The sequence below is a fragment of the Molothrus aeneus genome, chromosome 7 (genome assembly GCF_037042795.1).
Source record: "Molothrus aeneus isolate 106 chromosome 7, BPBGC_Maene_1.0, whole genome shotgun sequence".
In the NCBI taxonomy this organism is placed as follows: Eukaryota; Metazoa; Chordata; class Aves; order Passeriformes; family Icteridae; genus Molothrus; species Molothrus aeneus.
The window spans coordinates 28,973,153-28,991,857 of NC_089652.1; the positions used below are offsets into that span (position 1 = coordinate 28,973,153).

General features: G+C 40.4%; 1 protein-coding gene across 3 annotated transcripts in view; it reads left to right on the forward strand.

Annotated features, from left to right (window-relative positions):
* The window catches only part of KALRN (kalirin RhoGEF kinase), a 464,957-nt gene that overhangs the window by 237,905 nt on the left and 208,347 nt on the right, over positions 1–18,705 (forward strand). For all 3 annotated transcript variants that reach the window (XM_066553090.1, XM_066553091.1, XM_066553092.1), the window contains exon 10: positions 11,704–11,826. In XM_066553090.1, the coding sequence (XP_066409187.1) occupies positions 11,704–11,826 (123 nt within the window). The remainder of the gene's footprint in view (positions 1–11,703; positions 11,827–18,705) is intronic.

Consider the following 18,705-nt stretch of genomic DNA (forward strand, 5'->3'; position numbering starts at 1 on the left):
CATTTGAACCCTCTAACCTCTCATCACTTATGGTATAAGAACCACTTCAGATGTCTGCAGCTATCAGCCTAAAAAGTAAATTGCTTTAAATACTTTACATAAGAGAAAGAGAGCTCTGTTCTTAATGTCTGACAATGCTCTTAAGCTTAGACCAGTATTATCTTGCATTATTTTTGTGCCAAAATTCTTCACAAAGAACTATAGGTTTAAATTTTTATTTAAAGATATTTATTCTGGAAATCCTTTAGAGGTTGCTGATTAACAGTACACTATCCTCTTCATAATTTGACTTAAAGTGTAACTTGAAATTATCTGGAAACAACCATTGTCTCATTCTTCCTTTACACAGTTATTAAGACAAGCAGACCATTGTTCTTTGTGCTCCTAAAGAGTCACTGATGAAAAAATAATAATGATCACTTTTTAATTTATACACAGAGCAGTAGTGCAAGGGATATCCAACTCCAGGGGCCAGATTCAGTTACCAACTGAAGTTTTCTTAACACTGATGTATGAGCAGTGCAAGAACACTTTGATGAGCTTCACAGCTGTCTTGGGAGATAAGATCTGAAGAAATCTGAACGAGCCAGCTTGATCTCTGAACCTATTGAAGCGAGAAGAGGAACAGAAAAAAAATTCCTTTGTCTGTTGAAAAATGTTTTTCTTGTTTAGAGCACTGTCTGTCCTTCAAGACCTAGCTCCTCTCAGGTGGTCTGTTTTGCTCCTTCTTGAATGGCAAATGTTTGGGTTATTAGGCTAAGAAGCTCTTGTGGAAACCCTCTGAAATCGTACTTACTCATTGATGATGTGGGTCTGTCTTTCAGTGGACTAAGAGGAAACAAGTCATAGCATGGAGAAATGGAGAAGGCAATATAAAGATGCAGTTCCTTCTCTGTAGGCAGGTGTAATGATCCATGGTCTGTATTTATCCTGCCTGTCTTTAGGAGCATAACTGAATCATCCAAGTCAGGAGCCTAATGCAGAGTTTCCTTTTATAGCAATGGAGAGACACTGGCATCACCTGAGAATGACTCTCATTGTACCCTGGATACCTCCCTCTCTTATTCCAGGCTGTCAGGGCAATAATGATAATGTAGGCTCTTCAGACAAGACCTTCATTTCACTACTTAATGTTGGGTGGGATTTATTAGGATGCAGGAGCCCAAATCCTGTGCGATGCCATTCTGCTGGGCATTCAGTGTCCTCCCGATCCCAGATTTGCCTTGCAGCATTCTGCAGAGAAGTCAGTCCTCAGCAAACTGCTAAAATTTGATGTTACATTTAAACAGAATTTTTAGTCATTATGTATCCTGTCCTCATTATCTATTTCTGTCCCAGGATTGTTTACATGTCAGGGTTCCTGAAAATATCATGTGTAGTTTATTGTTTCTGAAAGGCATTGTTGGCTCTTAGTGTCATGGCAAAGGAGGAGAGAGAATTAGGCTTGTCTGTTACTGATTAGCCCTACAAAAATAGAAGGGTTGCAGTGGTGAAGAAAGAGAAATAAAATAGAGTCTTCTCCAGCTATATGTATATTTTCTGAAAGCAATTGCTAGAATGAGTAATTGTCATAAGAACATGGAGAAAAATAAGGTCTTTGAATAGATGTAGACTGGAATGCCAGAAAACTTTCTGCCCTGTAACTTTAAGAAGTAATAATAATAGCAGTATTTCTTGCTTATTAAGGTTTATTTAATTTCAGGATTATGAATTTTCTAAAAGGCTGATGTTGAGCAACCTGCCAAAGGTCACTTCAAGCTTCATGACTAGAACTTTTCATGTCAGGATGTCTGATCCCTGCTCTAAACCAACAAAGTCATTGCTACTGCAGTTTTACCCCTTATGGAAAGATCTTATAGGATTTATTGGGACTAGCTAAAAATTAAATAAAGGTGTGTTATGCTAAGAAATAAATATGCTATTTTAGGCACTGATTTAGGAGTCCAAAATAGTCATTCTTTTCTACTCCATTTGTTTCCCATGATCTTTTCTTTCAATTATCTCCTCATATGGCCTCCCAGCTTTTTCATGGTCCTGTCACTCTGAGTGATGAATCCTCTTTCATATTGCTTCTGACTGATGGCCAACAAAAGGTATTTTCATTGATGTGAGAAAAAACCTTGCCAGACAACAAAGAGCATAATGAAAGCTAGTTGCTAATGTATAACTCTAACACTTTTCCCTGTGTTTTCCTCCATGGAGCAGCTGCTCATCCAGCTGGTTACTTCCCCACTGTAATGAATTACACTCATGGTTTGAGATTATTTGTCTTGCTGGGTAGCAAGAGCCAACTTAGGCTGAGCTGCTCTGGCACCATGACCTGTCTCTGCCCAGTGCTCCTCTCCATTCCAGTCATTCCTGTTATTGCTGCTCCTCCTCACAGCTCTGCCCTGCTCCATGCCACAAACTTCCTTCTCTGGCAGCTGTGCTGGGCAGCATCTCCTGTGCCTGGTTCTGCTAGCTGCCTTACCAAACCAGCTTGACTGAAGAGTTCTGGTGTTTCTTTCCGTGGAAGAGAGGTTGTGCACTATGTTGAAGTAAATGCAGAGTTTTATCTCCCAGGAGACTTTTAGGCAACTTCTTTTGTTTCATATTCCTCACAGGGAACTCTTAGACAAAGCTTCTTGCTTGTTTTTAGAAGCTATAACCTGGATTGTAGTTCTGGAAGCTATTGCCTAGGCTGGGGTAACCCTTCAGGCACATTTAGACAGAGCTGCTTGGCTCCAACTCCTGTATACTTTTACAGCTATAAACTTCTTTTATGTTACACTGTGGTTCCCTTTAACAAAAATGTCTTTCAAATGTGAAAATATGCAAACCAAACACATTTCAGGTCTATCCATTGGTCTTTCACCTTTCCACTCCCTTTGTTTTGAAGGCTCTTGACTTGGTTTTTTCCCCTGCCTTTTGTATTTTTTTAGATGGAACGTGTATTGAAGGATGGAGAAAATTACTTTTATTTTTGGCTTCAGCAACATATAAAACATTCTGACCTTCAGATGGTTCCCTTCCCAAATAAGGAGGAAAAGTTGTGGGGAGGAGGGAAACCACAAAATTAAACTCTTTTTATTATTATTATTTTCCCTGTTCCTCCAACAAAAAGTAACTTTAAACAGTCAAAATTTTGGATATTTTGGATATGGTTCCTGCTTGCTTACCTCCTCAGGTTTTCAATGTCCACAAGGTGTTAGGAAAGAAGAAGAGAAGGAAGTTCAGGATGAGGGGATGATGTAGCAATCAAACTAGAAGAAAAATAAGAAAGGAGGTTTTCCACAGAAAATTTCGGTTTGGGGAAAATTGAGCTTGTCTTTGAAAAGGTGCTCAAAGAAAGTCCCCAAACACTTCTGCTCTTCATTCTTCTCATGAGTATCACTCCTGGAATAATTAAATGTCTCCTCTTTTCTCTGAATAGCTCAAGGTTGTTTCTTGCTGAAAAGGGTTTTCATAAGTCTGAATAATAATAATTATTTGAGGAATTAATAAAACTTCAAGTGCACGTGGTCATAGCAGAGTCTGAGCATTGTTAAAGATGTTTCTAATAATTAGGATATTGTTTTATCTGTTGGTTCTGAAGGGCTGTAGAAATCCCCTACGTAAGTGCACATGAGGAAGAAACTGGGCCAGATATTGAGCTCAGGTGTTTCTCTTCCTGGGAACTTCAAAGCTTAAGCTAAAGTGGTGGAAACAGAGAAAAATTAAATGGAGATTTGCTTGAGCAAAAAAACAAGAGATTTTCAGGTTGCCTTTGCTTCAATGCTAACTCTGCCTGGACAATGTTCTTCCTATCCTCTTGAGCTGTGAGAGACCTGTGACATTCTTTCAGAAAGCTCTAATTATGTCCACGCAAACTGCCCAGATGGGGGGAGCCAGACCTAGACTAGAGCTGGCCACAGCCATGTCTGACCCAGCAGCTGCTTCTGGAAAAATGATGTGAAAGGAAAAATATGGGAGAAGAAAGGGAGACCTGGGAAAAAATGTCTTGGTCTCAGAAGGAGCAAAATCACCATTCTAACTAGTGCTATGGACAGCAACAAATGAAAGTGTCTATATGCCCTAAGTAAGAAAATATTTCTGAATTTCTGAACATTACTGTTGGTCGTCATCTGACAGACTTGATTAATTGTATTGCCAATTCATTACCCTGCAGCCAAGTGCCAGGTATGATTCCTGAGAGCTGCAGAAAAGACTCACAAATAGGAACCCAGCAGCATAACTGCAAAAGAAATAATTTACCTGTCAGCCTGAAGAAGCTTCATGCAGAGCACAGCAGCATCTTTCTATGCTGATGCAGAGCACATTTTCTGTGTCTTGTACAGAAGGAACATGCACAAATGTGGTTATTTATAGCTTCTCCACCTACACTCAGCTTTGAAATTTTGTCTAAAAGAAGTTCAGCATTTAAAGAATACAACAAGGTTTTTAACTTGGAGATATGTTTTTCCTTTTCTTGACTTCCTTAAAAAACAATAATCTGGGAACATTAGTAACAATCCAGGCATTAAGGAAGAAACATTAGTTCTTCATTTGTCTGTCTATTGTTCTCTTACTTGGAATGTTTTTAGAGAGGCGGTTGCCAAATTTTATGAAGTAAAATATTTAATCGAGAAAATGAAAGATAAGTGGGTACATTTGATGAATGTGAACTTTACCAAAGGAAAGCAGTGTTAAGTTGAAAGAAGTTCCTTCTCAGGGTAAGAGAGGCATGTGGTGTATATTCCCACTCCCTTTTGGGGAGCTCACATCCCAGATGATGGCATTTAGTGAAGGAGCAGGCTGGGGCTGCGTGCCCTCAGGCCATGCCCAGAGGAATGGGACAAGTCTTGCTCTCAAAATGCCCAGCCTACACCCAGCCAGCTCTGCCAGAGCCTAGAACTGAACGTGCTGTTTCCAAGAGAGACACAGCTAAATGCTACATTTTGCTAATTACTGGAGCTGGGACCAATTGTTTTCTTTACAAGAAGGTGGACGGGACCAGAACACATTGTATTCTCACTCTTCTCCAAGCTCCTACCAGCTTCAAACCATCATGATACTTTTATAGATGTGAAGAACTGTACAAGTACATAGGAGCCATCTGCAGAAAGCAGACACAAGGTTATTTTTGCCATATAAGCCTATGGAAAGGTAAGGAGTTCAGCTGGAGCAGCTCTGTGGGAGCAGTGTATCCCTCATCATTGCATGAGGGGAGCAGCCATGCTGCCCATGGAGGGTGGCCTATCTGAGACAATCAGATTGTAATTCTCAGATGAGTAGTTGTGACTATTGCCCAGGTCTGTAGGTCTACAGTAATGTGAAAGTTCTTGGAGATGGGTGGGGAATGAGAGAAATGCTGCAGCAAGTCCCCATGAACTTCTGAGCCTCTGCTAAAGAAGCTGTGAACGGTCTCACTGATGTGCAGTCCATTGCTATGGGAGATATTTAGGATGTCTTCACTTAGTCATCCTGTTAAGTCTGCAGCCCTTTCATAACCAGTTTGCATATTTTTGCAACAGAAACTTCTAAGAAGGGGGTTGCTGGGGGAGTTGTTATTCTGTAGTGTTTTCCACTGCAGAAGCTGTTGATGAGCAAGGATCCTGCTGCAGAGACTGTCTTCTCTGGATAAACTCCTACAGTTCTGTTTCCAGATGGGCTTGTAGGATATCTGTGGGTGCTAGAAGCAGTGAGAAGTGTGAATAAGACTATATGCATGTATTTTTGCATATCTAGGACTCCTCTGGACTCACATGTCTCAGTAGCTGTATGGTTTTCTCAGATGTGTCCAGCAGTGTCAGCTGTGCTTTGTGAGGCTGCTCCCACTGCAAAGAACAGAACATGGATGTTCTGTTTTGACAAACTAGTGGGGCTTTAAACTACAAAGGTTAGATTTTTGCTGTTCAAATGAAAAATTGTGCAGAGGTGAAGCTTTCACATAATGTCCAGGAAGCTCATAAAAACACCTTCAATCTGACTTCATAGGGACTTCTTTTTTTAGTTGAATTTAGACAAGGGAATAAAGGAAATTTTTTTTTTAATGTTTTAATTGGCTCTGCATTTAATTCCCCTCATTAATTTAGTTGCAATATACAGCAAAATACTGATAGGTCTGTAAGGTTGTTTTTCCCTCCAAGGGTAAATGGGACTGTATGTTTTTTCTTTTCAAAAGACCTCTTTAATTATGTCGTGGTATTTGGAATAGCTACAATTAGAGAGCAAAAGCAGGGAATGATTAAAAACTCCTACTTAATAGCAGCTGTATTAGTTCTCTGGCTTTTCAAAGAGACCCAGGCACAGTTGAGTCCACACATACAACACGGAGAAGTTGTACTGAAAAGGAAAGGCAAAATGGTGGTCAAAAATTTTTAACTGACTTTAGGGAACATTGTCTGTTGTAGTGTTTTAAGAGAGCTCTTTCTTGAGAAAGGATTATAGAAGTATCAAAGTTCATCCTTCTTGTGCAGTCTTCAGACTACGGTAATGAGTGTAGCTCTGTTCACTTAATTCCACCTTAAAACAAACAAAAAACCCAAAAAACCCCTCTGAAACCTCAGATTGCTTGTCTGGTGATAGTGGACAACACCATGTCTTAAGACAGTTTGAAATTAGTGACCCTTTTTACTTAGAGTCTGTGCTGAATTAAATACAGAAGCACTTGGTAGGCTGGCTATATTATTTTCTGAAGATGAATTAGTCATTGCTGCATGGGCAGATCAAGCTATGGTATTTAAGGATTTATAGGTATACATTCAGCACTTAGGCATTTGTACCTGAGTGGTTTTGGAGCAGCTTGCACCTGATTTTAAAGCCTTGCCTTTCAATGGATTGCCTGTTCCCTTTTGTACAGCTGCCACCACATTGCTTATTATTTATAATATTTCAGTATGCTCATTTAGTGGAAAAGGTTCCTAGAATCCCCAACCAAATTTGGAACCACACAGAGGCTGCAAAAACTTAAAGTGGAAGGCAGCTTTCCACTTTCTCTGTCAGTCTTGCTTCTTTCAATTGCAAATGTAATTAATGTCATTTTAGAAAAGTGAATGGAGGCAGGGACATTGATTCACTTGCTCAACTGCCATGCTGGGCATTGAACCAAATCACTCCAATTCCAGTCTACTTTCGATATGAAATCCTTGTTGTTTTCTACTTTTTTCTTGAAACTCTTCCATGATTTGACATATTTGACCAAAGGCAGTGAGCAGAGAAAGGCCCTGTTCCCTCCCAGAGCTGCACCAGCAGGGCTGTACCTGGCCATGGGGACTGCTTCAACCTGTGCACTGCAACCTATGAACTACACATGTTCACACATTGCTATATGGAAAATAGAACATGGTTGACATGTGTGTCCAGAGGCTCAGATCCTACTGGATGCACCATTAGTTCCTGCCTCTTAACTTGACACATGTGAGGTCTTTGATCCATGTTTGCTGAAGGCAGTTGAAATTTCACTGTGGCTTTTGGTGGGAACAAGATCTGAGTTGTAGAGTCAGATATAGATGCCTCTGGAAATAAAAATCATTTTGTGGAAGCCAAAGTTGATGTTTCTGGTTTAAACATGAGGTGTGATCCCCATCTTTAAAAGGTTTTGCAACAATATTTTATTGTGCCACCAACATAAATTTATAATGAAGAAGTGAAAAAGGAAGTTTTTATTAGGAAACAGAAACCACAGATGAGAATGGCTGAGTTCTGAGTTTTGTTTTGGGTTCTATTATAAACTAGTAATAATAGCAGGAAAAGCCAGAGGATAAGTTCCTTTGTATTTCAGTGTATTTTCTCAGCTAGACCTTTACTTGACATTACCCTGCTGTGACAGGGCTAGGGATAATAGGGAAAAGGAATCTATTTTCAGCAATGATTTGGAACACAAAAAGAAACTGATTTAAATCAGACTCTGTCTGCGTTTCATTCATTACAGAGGATTAGTATTTCTTAAGTCTCCTTGAGTTGTTGTGAGTTAGGGGGGATTTTTCATTTTGTTTTTCTTCTGATTCTCAGTGCTTGTTCTGCCTTCCCTGGTGCTGTTGCTGACACCAAGTTCTCTTGGAGAGCCTGGTAGCAGGCCAGGGGTTGGGCTGGCCATGCCATCATGCACAGAACAGCATTATCCACCAGACGGAATTCCAGTGGATAGAAGTTGGCAATCCCACACTGGCTGCTGCCTCTCCTCACAGTCAGGGGTCTCCCTGGCAAATGTGCCAAGTATCTCTTACAGGCACTTTTTCCTTCCAATAAAGGAGTGGTTTGTGGGTGACCTGAGAGCACATCTTTTTTGAGCTGTGTTGCTCATAAATGCATATATGCTGTGTAGCTTCTAGTTCTGCTAGAAGAAAATGAAGTATCAAGAGATTCTGTCTTGTATTTGCAAAATCTGGTACATTCAGTACTACTAACTAGGCTTGTACAATTTTGAAGGGCTTTGACAGAAAAGATTGGATTTTGTTGCTGCGCAGTGGAACAAAACATTTGTAATAAGCTTTGGATGTAAAGTATGATCTGAAACATGAACCTTTGAAATGCATTTCTTGGTTACAAAAGGCAGGCTTGGCAAAGGCAGAGCTTCTGGAATAGGAGTTTCAGACAGGCAGGGCCTTCGATCTACTGAGTATTCATAACAGCAGCTACAGGAAAGTAAAGATAAGGTTTCATTCTTGTGAATTTTGAAGTACCTTATGAATTCCTAGTATCTCACCAGAATTAAGTTAGCCCATAGTGCCTCAAGAGCAAGCAAGAAAGCACTCATAGTGGCAGCTTGATACTGCCTGGCTTTCTTTCACCAGACAATCTTAGAGGCTTTGTCCATGTGTTTAAAGTTAGGCAATGCTTATGCACCTATGTGAAATGGGGCCTCATTTAAAGCTGAATAAATTAGGTGGAATTGCTCTGGAATTTATTAACAAAGAGTTAAACTAACCCCTTTGAGTTATACCAGGTTTGTGCTGTTTTGAGATCAAGATCTGACTCTCAACTGCTTGAAGTGTAAAATGGTATAATTTATTTTCAGTTTTCAGAATAACCCCTATGGCAACAACAGTGGGTCTCAGGGTAACAAAGATTAATGATTCCCTCGGCCAAGGCACTTCAGTAGTGGAGCTGTTGGACATGGCCTGGGCCAGTTGCAGAAGCCAGGGTGCTCTGTCACCGCTGGTACCACACGCTCTGTCCAAGCTCACCCTTCTCATCTCTTCCTGTTGCACAGGACAGGGGTCAGTGACTGCGGAGTTTGGGCATCCCTCAGTGTTCAGGCTGCCTGGGAAAGTGTGGAGTCACCATCCCTGGAGGTATTCAAAAGACATGCAGAATCTAAGGGACCTGGTTTAGTGGTGGGCTTGGCAGTGCTGGGTTGGAGTCAAGGATCTTCAAATTCTTTTCCACTTTAATGATACTTTGATTATTACCAAAGTCATCCTTATTTCATCTTCATTCATTTCTGCTAAAAGAAATACAGTGAAAATCCAGAAGTTTTTCAAATAACTTCAAGGGCAGATATAGTTCCTTAAAGTAATGGATTTACTATTCCTTTGACATTTTGTGTTCATGTAAAATGGGTGCAGATCAAGAGGATTTGCTGGGAAAGAATTGGTTCCCAAGGAGATTTTGATTTAAATTGGATAAAGTTATGAGATGTTTCTTAATTTTCACATTTTCTGATTAGGAAAGATACCTACAGAAAGAGATTTCATTTTCAAAGTGCTGCCTCAAAATGTCTGATTTCCCTTTTAAAATAGAGCCCTGTTGATTTTATTACTTAAAAATTAAATTAACTTTTTAAAAGTTTTTAAAAGGCTTGACCTTAACTTCACTTATGTAATCATCTTGCCATATTCCCATCATACAAATTAGCCTAGAGGAAGAGCAATTATCATCCCAGAACTTTGCTAAATTATTGCCTGATTGCTTCTCCAACCTCTTCCCTCTCAAACCATTCTTCCATCTCATTCTTCCCATGTTTTCCTAGGGTATCCCATACAAACTATCAGCATTCCCTGCCAGTGGACTCTCAAGTGTGTTTTTCCTGGCCCCACCTGGGCAGGATTTGCTTTGCCAGTTTAATTGTGCTGTAGGTAGAGTTTGATCCTCAGCAAAAAGGAGTGTGGAAAGGGCTCTGGAAGTGGCTCTCTTCAGATACCTCCTTCCCAATGCTCTGCTCAGATGAAACCCGTCTGAATTGCCTCTATCATTATTTTAAGTTACACAGATCATTCTACAGGGACAGTTAGGGCTATTCTTCCTCCAGGTAGCATTTTGAATCTTGTGGTTATCCAGCCATATAATGACTGTAATAGCTGGCACAGTCAGCCTGCTGTAGCTGTACTGAGTTTTATTTCATTTTCTCCATGACCTGGGTTTGCTGCTTATTTTGTTGGGTGTGTAATTGTGCCCTTGAGGAGATAAGGAGACAGGATATGCACATCGGTATAGAAAATAATGTTTCCATCAATGTTGATCTTAAACTAGTGAAATAAAAATAATTTTTAAAAAGGAGATATTAACATATTATAGCTACCCCAGTGAACAGAAACAGCTTTTAACAGAACAGAACAGTTCTTTTCATTCCAAAGGACTCAGCAGTTACAGTCCTCTCCTAGCTAGAATAAAATACAGCTTGTCAATAAAGCACAATTAGGAAATCTGAAGATTTAATTTAGAAAACACTCCTAACTGCAGTTTTAATGGCATCTTCAAGCTTCTTAAGTTTTTAAGCGATAATTAAATAATTTCAACTAAGTCACTGTAACTTTAATGTCTACTTGTATCTCAGGATGTTAATTTTTGGCAGTAGAGTAAATTACACAGTCCGTGCTCTCAATTAAAATGTTAAATGTTTATCTTGAATTATTACACAGTTATTCTAGTTCTAAAGACTTTTCCTTTCTTCAGGGTAAGGGAGAGTTTCTCCAAATATGCTGACACATACATGTTTACAGTTCTGGTGATTTCAGCTTTGACTGGGACCTTTCAGAATTCTTCCTGCATTTGCCACAGACTGACTGCTTAATATTTCTCATTGTTTGCAGGGCAGATTGAGTGCTTTGTGTCCACACAGATTTATATTTATGCTGTTACTTTATTCACTCTGTTATTCCATATCTCAGCTTTTTAAAGTGCCAGCTTTCTTGTCTTTTATGATGGAAACAAAAATGTGGTATTTCTCTATGCTTGCAGATTATTGTGAGCTTATTAGATTCAAGTGCATTATATACAAAAAATGTATTATCTTTATTAGCATCTTAGTAAATGCTGAGGATTCTTTTGTTAATTAGGCCTATCAGGTTATCAGAGCCTCATAACAACACCTGGTCTTTTGCCAGTTTCCTGGGACAACTCAGGAATGAGTTTCACACTGAGATGTGAAATCAGCTGTTACTGTGTTGCAGTTTACACAAGCTCATCAGAGGAGGGTACTTCTTGTAAAAGATTCCAGATTTCTGATTCCCTTTCCCAAAAAGTCATCTATGTGAAAGTAAATATTTAATATCTGCCAGGCTCCAATAACTAAGCTAGACTTCAAAATAAATTGAAGAACAAAAATTCAATAATCCTAATTTAGCAGTAGCATCCACGAGCATTTATCTTCTCTCCAGTTAGAATGGATTTTGACAGAGCTGCTTGTGTTCACCCATAGCAAGCACAAGGCATTCCTCTGCAGCTGTTCCATCCCCACCCTCACAGGGTTTCTCTGTGCTGCTGAGGCAGGAGAGGTAACTGGATGTTCTTCTTTTCTGGCAGGTCCTGGACTGGATTGAAAATCACGGGGAAGCCTTTCTGAGCAAACACACGGGAGTGGGGAAGTCTCTACACAGAGCACGAGCACTGCAGAAAAGACATGATGATTTTGAAGAGGTAGCACAGGTAAGAGTCTGAACCAGACACTTCTGTTGCCTTGATTTTTGTTGCTCCTTTTGCATATTCAGAAAAAGTTATCACTGTTTTGGTGATACACACTTCTGCTGCTCTCTTCAATGGTTTGGAGCTGCTCAGGGTCCTGTCTCCAAGGTCTGGAAGTCAGCATGCACACTGCAGGACTTACAGTCAGAAAATCATCACACTGGGTCAATGAAAGGTCTCAAAGGCCATGAGAAATCACAAACAGCTTACAGGAAAGTAGCACTTTCTCTTGGGACATAGAGGAGAATGGTTATGAATGAGAGTGGTGGAAAAATCAATCCTAACTCCTAGGTGGAGGCTGAGGGCCTTGAGCATAAGGTGGGGAGCTGCTGTCAGGAAGCAGGGGAAACACCAGAGTTTGTATTGAGGACAAGTACCCTTCCCATCCTTCAGTGCATTATGTGGCAGGGATTTTTTGGTTTGGACTGAGGCAATCATTACAGGTAGAAATTATTTTTGTAATTTAACTCATAGAACACTGTAAGCAAGATTTTTTGAGGAATTTGTTATGAAGCTAAAGTCTTACAACTATTCCTCACAGTGAAATCATAGTAGATGATTAAACATGCATCCTGTCCTTATTTATATAATTTAAAAGAAAGAGGACCTTTTTTAAGTTCTTCCATGGATCCAGTAGATTTTTTTTCCCCTGTAAGTATCCATGGTCAGAAATTACCCAGTCTCAGCTCTGACTGTCAGATCATGTCACACCATTTTGGGGTAGATTTGAAACATCTGCTATCTGTAACTGATAATCTGTAAAGGTACTTCTCCTTTGGGTATTTTGGATAAATTCCTGACTGATCCATGTAAAGCAGAATGTATCAGATGCTTTGTCCCCCTGATACACACAGGGCAGGTTATTGCTCAAATGCTTCAATGTGGCATAAGATAAAAATTTACTAGACTTTAGTTTTGGTTTGCTGCAAAACATTTTCCATGTACTGGCCTAGTTTAGTTTAAGATATTTCCAGTAACAGGGACATACCTCTTTCACTGTTTCGTCAGGGAAAATATTTCGCTGCCTGATGGCAGCTACTGACAAGATTTTTTTTTCTCTTCTCCCTCATATTGCATTGATATTTCTCTCAATTTCTTTCTTTATTATTATTATTCCCTTGTTTATATCCCTGTAGTCTTATTCATCTCCCTTAAGGGGATAAATCCCAGGAACTGGGATGATTTAACAATCCTGAAATATCTGTAGAATGTTGTCATGTTTTCTCCTATGTGCCTCTTAACCATGTTCAACATATTTAATTCTACTATAATTATTCTTATTCACCGATCCCTTGAAAACCTTTTCCTATCTATGTTGTTGTAAATTTAAATTACCAACATCCTTCTTTTCATTAGATGTTCAGCTCTTATGGAGTATCCCATTGCTTGGCTTGCTAATGAATTTCAGTGTTACCATTCAGCTGTGATGGGAAATCCTTACATACCTTTCACAAATCTCACAGCCTGAAAGCAGCAGTTCTGCATTGGTGGGTTTCTAAAATTTCATGAAACCACCTGTGGAATTAGGATTTCTGGTAATAGGCTTGAATTTCTAAAAACTTAAATTTCTGCAAATTTATTAAAATGGATTTTAGGCTGGAGGTTGCAAAGCATGGTTCTGCAAGACCTCATCCAAAAACACAAATTAGTGTTAGTTTTCATCCTAAAATCAGTATTAGGGTTCTTCCCAGAGTGAGTGCTCAAGTCTGCTGTTTTTGGATGCTATACTGGGCTAGCAAATGAAAATTAGGATCATATAATATACAGGAGCTGAAACGAGGTTATTTCATGTCTTTTGTGTCATTACCACTTTCTAAATCCCCCTCCTCTGATACATTATCTTCATGATTCCCATTTCATCTCACATTTTTGGGATCATAGTATGCTTTTCTACCTCCTCTCTGAGTACTTCTTAACTAGAGATGTAGGAAACAAATTAAGAACAGGTGAGAAGAGACAGAAAAATAACAGAGTCCTGACAATAGAGGTGAGAGCAAGCCATGTAACTGTCTGCACATGGAAACAGCAGCAGCTCATTCAGGCTTGCTCCATGGGCTGATGGAATTGGGAGATCAATCCCCTCATCAGGACTGAGGAACCTTACAGTGTGCAGCTGGCACCTGTAGGTGCTAGGGTAAGTCAGAATATAATTACTTTGCTGAAGAGTTTTCTAACCTCCCTATTAGGCCTCCTTCTCTACCCTTCAGCACATCTCTCTGAGCATAATTTCAGACACATTTCCTTTCACTTCCCAAGGCCAAATTCAGAGCAAATGAATCTTGTTCACTGGGTGACCACATACGTTCAAGTGAAGGTGGGTGTTTCAAAGGGGGATGCAGAGGAAAGAAAAAAGTGTCATTTCTGAGGTTATAGAACCTCTTGGGTTCCTCTGAATCAGACTCATTTACAGCTGATGGGTAGAATCACTGAGCAGCTCATTGCTCTGCCTGGACTGTTGTGAACATGAAATTTATGATGCATCCTAATTACAAATAATTGACACAAGTTGAACCTGGTCCCTTCCCAACAGCTTTGACAGGAACACTTTGCTCTGGTGCATTCACATGAGAATATCATTGTAATTTATGAGGCCTGTCTGCAGTGTGACACAGGAATGTGGTGCTGGCAAATGGACTTGGGGACACACAGTGAGGGGAAGTGAAAGGAATCTCAGGCTTTATCTGAGCTCAAGGACTTGAGAATACAACACTCTGCTTTGGACAGAGTAATAGTGAGGGTAAGAGGAGAGTCCATAAATTTATCACACCTGGAATTCTCTTGCAGAAGCTTTCAGTGGGGTTGATTTTACAGCTGGGAATAAATCTCCCCTCTACTTGGATTATGATCAATTTTTATTCTTCCTAACTCCCTTCTTGATGCTTAACACTTTACAGTTGGTTGGAAATTAATTCTAAGTTTAAATATTTGTTATTTTTCTCCAGCTAGCAAACATCTTTTCCATAGCTAGGGTGAATAATTGGCAGGATTTTTTCCCAGTATAACCATGTAATAAAGCAGATATGCCACCACCCTAAAAAAGCTGTTGAGTTTGCCTATTTCCCTCATCAGGATGTTAATTGCTAGCTTTAATAGTAATAAAAATTATTGTTATGATTGTTTTTCTTAAAAAAAAAATATATATATATATGAAGTGTTCTCCTGACACACTTGGTGAGCTTGACAATATAAGCAATAGTATTTCTTATTGGCAGTTCTCTGATAGAAGTGCTTAGCCTGCCATACAGTATAAATTTATTCTCAAAAATCCACTTTCTTTGGCTCTGACATATTTGTTCTTATCTCTTGCTGTTTCAAGAGGGCATTTGCAAAGGTCAGACTAGAAGCAATTTTCAGGAATCTTCTTGACATTTTTAACAGGGGGAAAAACATTCCTAGTTTTGCCTTACTGTGTGTAAACCAGAGTCTTGTGTCTGGCATTGCAGTGCTGAAAAATGCTGTGATTGACTGACCTGCCATGGCACTAGATTGAGAGGGGGAATGTGCTCCCTCTATGTCTGATTAGAAACCGCAGATTGATAAATCTGGATGTAATGATTCAATCAGGCATGGCCCAAATAGATCACATTCCTGCATACAGCTGTGCTCAGAAAATGTCAGTGATTTTACAGCACTGTGTTGCAGGCAATAGGAAATGTAATTTGGGGTCTCTTTCTCTCATAACTGCTGTTTAGACAAAGCTCTGGCAATTTTTCTGACTGTATTTATACTACATGGAACGCACAGATGGCAAATGTTTGAATTTGGATTAAAAAGCCTGAGCTCCTGGGAGGGAGGTTGTTATCTTGTGTATACCTGCAACTGTTTCTCAGTCAGTGCTGGTACCGTTTGCAGGCTGCCTCTGCGAAAGTGCCAACCTGGGCACAGCACAGTGCCCGCCCTGCACTGACGATTTGTAGCCAGGCATTATCAAGACATCACCAAAGGAATATTGCTCTGGATGTAGCTACAGTGTTCCAGTGATGGCCTCCTTGCTTGGCTGGAATGATTTTTTGCAAATCAGATAACTGTAGTCCAGCCAGTTACGGATGCAAATCAAAAGATAATTTCTTTTTAGGCTCTGTAACTTTTCCTTATTCAGTGCTTTTGTCCTGAGAACAGCATTGCCTTCCAGCTGGAAAAGTCTCCCAACATTTCAGCACTATCTAGCTGAACTGCACGTGTTGGAAGCACTTCTCCTGTTCCCAGTATCCTTTCCCTGTCTTCTGGCAGTCCCAGCAGTCCGAGGTTAAGGCGGCCTTCTGAGCACCCTCTTCTGCTCACAGGGAGCCTTGCTACCTTTGTGCTGCCCAGAATTAGGAAATGTCATGGGAAACTGCTCTGATAATCCCTGGCATTCTGCTGCCACAGGTCTGAGTGGTTTCGTGAATAGTCTGAAAGGAGCATTTCTGTAGTCTCTCTGCCTTTGGGAGCTTTTCCCTCAGACGTGCAGTTAGGATTTCCTGTGGCTCAGGTTTATCCCCGTTTCGGCCGGGAGCCAGTGCGTATTTCCACCTGCAGATGGCACTCGCAATGCGCTGGAGAGCCTGGAGCCCTAATGGCAAACAGAGCCGGTGCTTCTCATCCAAACTAACCAAACACTGTCTCGCAGTGAAATGAAACAGAAGTGGAAGCTGGCTCACTCCCCGTCCCATGGTGTTCTCCCACCCCTGCCAAAACCCACGTTGTTCAAGGTCACCCAGAAAAACAACCCCCCTAATATTTTATTTTTTTAATGCGAAGCTGGGCGGTCCATGGTTTAAGTCAAGGTGATGCTTGTCATCTGTGTTTATGGGATAAGCTGCTCTCAGAGCTGTTCTCAAGGCTCTTGGACCACATTAAGCTCACAGCTACAACTGGGTTTGCATTTAGTACCTCTGTGTGTGCTGTGTTTGCATGCAATAGTTGCTGTGTTCTTCATGGTAATCCAAAGGCACTGATGTTTACAAGGTGAAATAACACAACAAAGCACATGTTCTGAACAGCCTTGGCTCAAAATGTGTGGGATTGTCCCTTCTTATCAAACACAGTAAGAAAGTTGACTGGAGACTGAGCATGGCCATCAGAATTCATGGGGTTTGTCCAGAGCAGCAGCTCTTGGTTCAGGCCTTGTGTCTAGAACAGATTTGATGTAGGTACAAGGCTGGATCCTCTATTCCTCACTTTGAAAATTTATGGGATCCATTTTGCCAAGGCATAAATGCAGTGCAGCGGACTCTTCTTGAATTATTGCAAGGAAGAAGAGCCAGACAAAATGTGAGAAAAATGCCGGACTTTGCACTCTGGCATTTGGGAAGCCACTCAAATGTTCTTGGGTGTCTGTGCTTGCCTTCCTCTAAGACAGCTTCGGAAGATGATGATTAAACACCTGAATACTGGCTTTGTACCATCAAAGTTAACCTTTGTGTACATGCACAGTTCCTTTAAGATTCCGTTCTTCCTTTTATTCATCTCAGGGAGGTAAATGTATTTTCTACAAGTGAAGGCTTTTGACAGAGACCTTGAAAGCCAAAGGCCTGAATCAGCTATAAGAAATCAAAGCTCTGATGATGTTCTTCATCTAATAAGCAATTTGTTCTCCAATATTCCTTTCTAGAGTATTCTCTTCCTCCACTGTGCTGTTCCTAAAATACTGACAGTTCAGAGTTTTTGAAAAGCCCTTGCAGATAAGCAGAATTATAGGTGCAAATATGTTGAAAAAAATACAGTTACATTGCTTGTCATGTGAAATATCCAGAGGATTTGGTAAGAAATTTTGCAGGTAAAAATAGTATTCTGTGACCTCTCAGTCCCACATAGTTTTACTTAACTGCTTTAAAACTATGTGTGGTAATGGAATAGTCAGTCCAAAGCTGAATTGCAAACAGCTACTTGTTTGGCCTTCAGGATAAAAATCTAGTGCTTTCCCATACAAATTCCAGCTCTGTTGGATGTCGTTGTTCTACAGTTTGGCATGAAGTTCAGTACTGATGTAAAACAGCTAGGAATAAATTAAGAGTCCATGTTGATAATGAGCACTTAGGAAGCATTGTCCTAGAGTGGGTTTTTTAATTTTTATTTTGTTTCACTTCTTACAATTTTACGACCTATCTGGTTGTTGAAAGGAGTAGCCTGCTGGGCATACTGGGTTTTTCACTTTGGGTTGAGTGACTAAAATCCTATGAAGGATGAAATATTAAGCCAAAACAGGGAGAAGCAGACAATTAAACCTGGTGAGAAATATGCTCAACATTGGCAATAATAACTGTACTTTCAGTAATACCAAATCTTTTTTTAAATAACAGAAGCATGAGACAGGCAACAAAAAATCAGGCCTACTCTTATTTTCATCATCCTTTACATGGCTTTCAGCAAGTTCTGAAGCTAGAATCTGCATTTTCCTGTTCACTTAATTTATGTAAATGTATTCACTTCTAGACAAAGAGGAAAAAATGCCCACTGGCAGCAGATTACACAGACCTTTGTATCATGGTGCAAGAGCTCCAGAACTCCTGGTTTCTTCTCCTGGCTGGCATCAGACTCTATCTGGCAGGCACAGACAGCAGAGATCAGTGGAACTGCCACTACCTGGGCTGTCTGTGGAGGTTACCTAGGGCCTGCTGGATCCAAATGTGTCTAACAGCATACCCAGGGGCTGGATAGTTTACCATGGGAGCCGTGGTACCACTCTGAGCATGAAGCCTCTGGTGACTCGGGACTGATCTGCAGTGCAAGAGCAGAGATACTGGACTGGGTCTGCACAGCCTGGGCCAGGAGCCTTCCAGGGCAGATTGCCTGGCTCAGATGTGAGGCTGTGGGGGCTTGACTGCCACACCTAAGTCAGAAGCAGGGCATATGAGACATGTT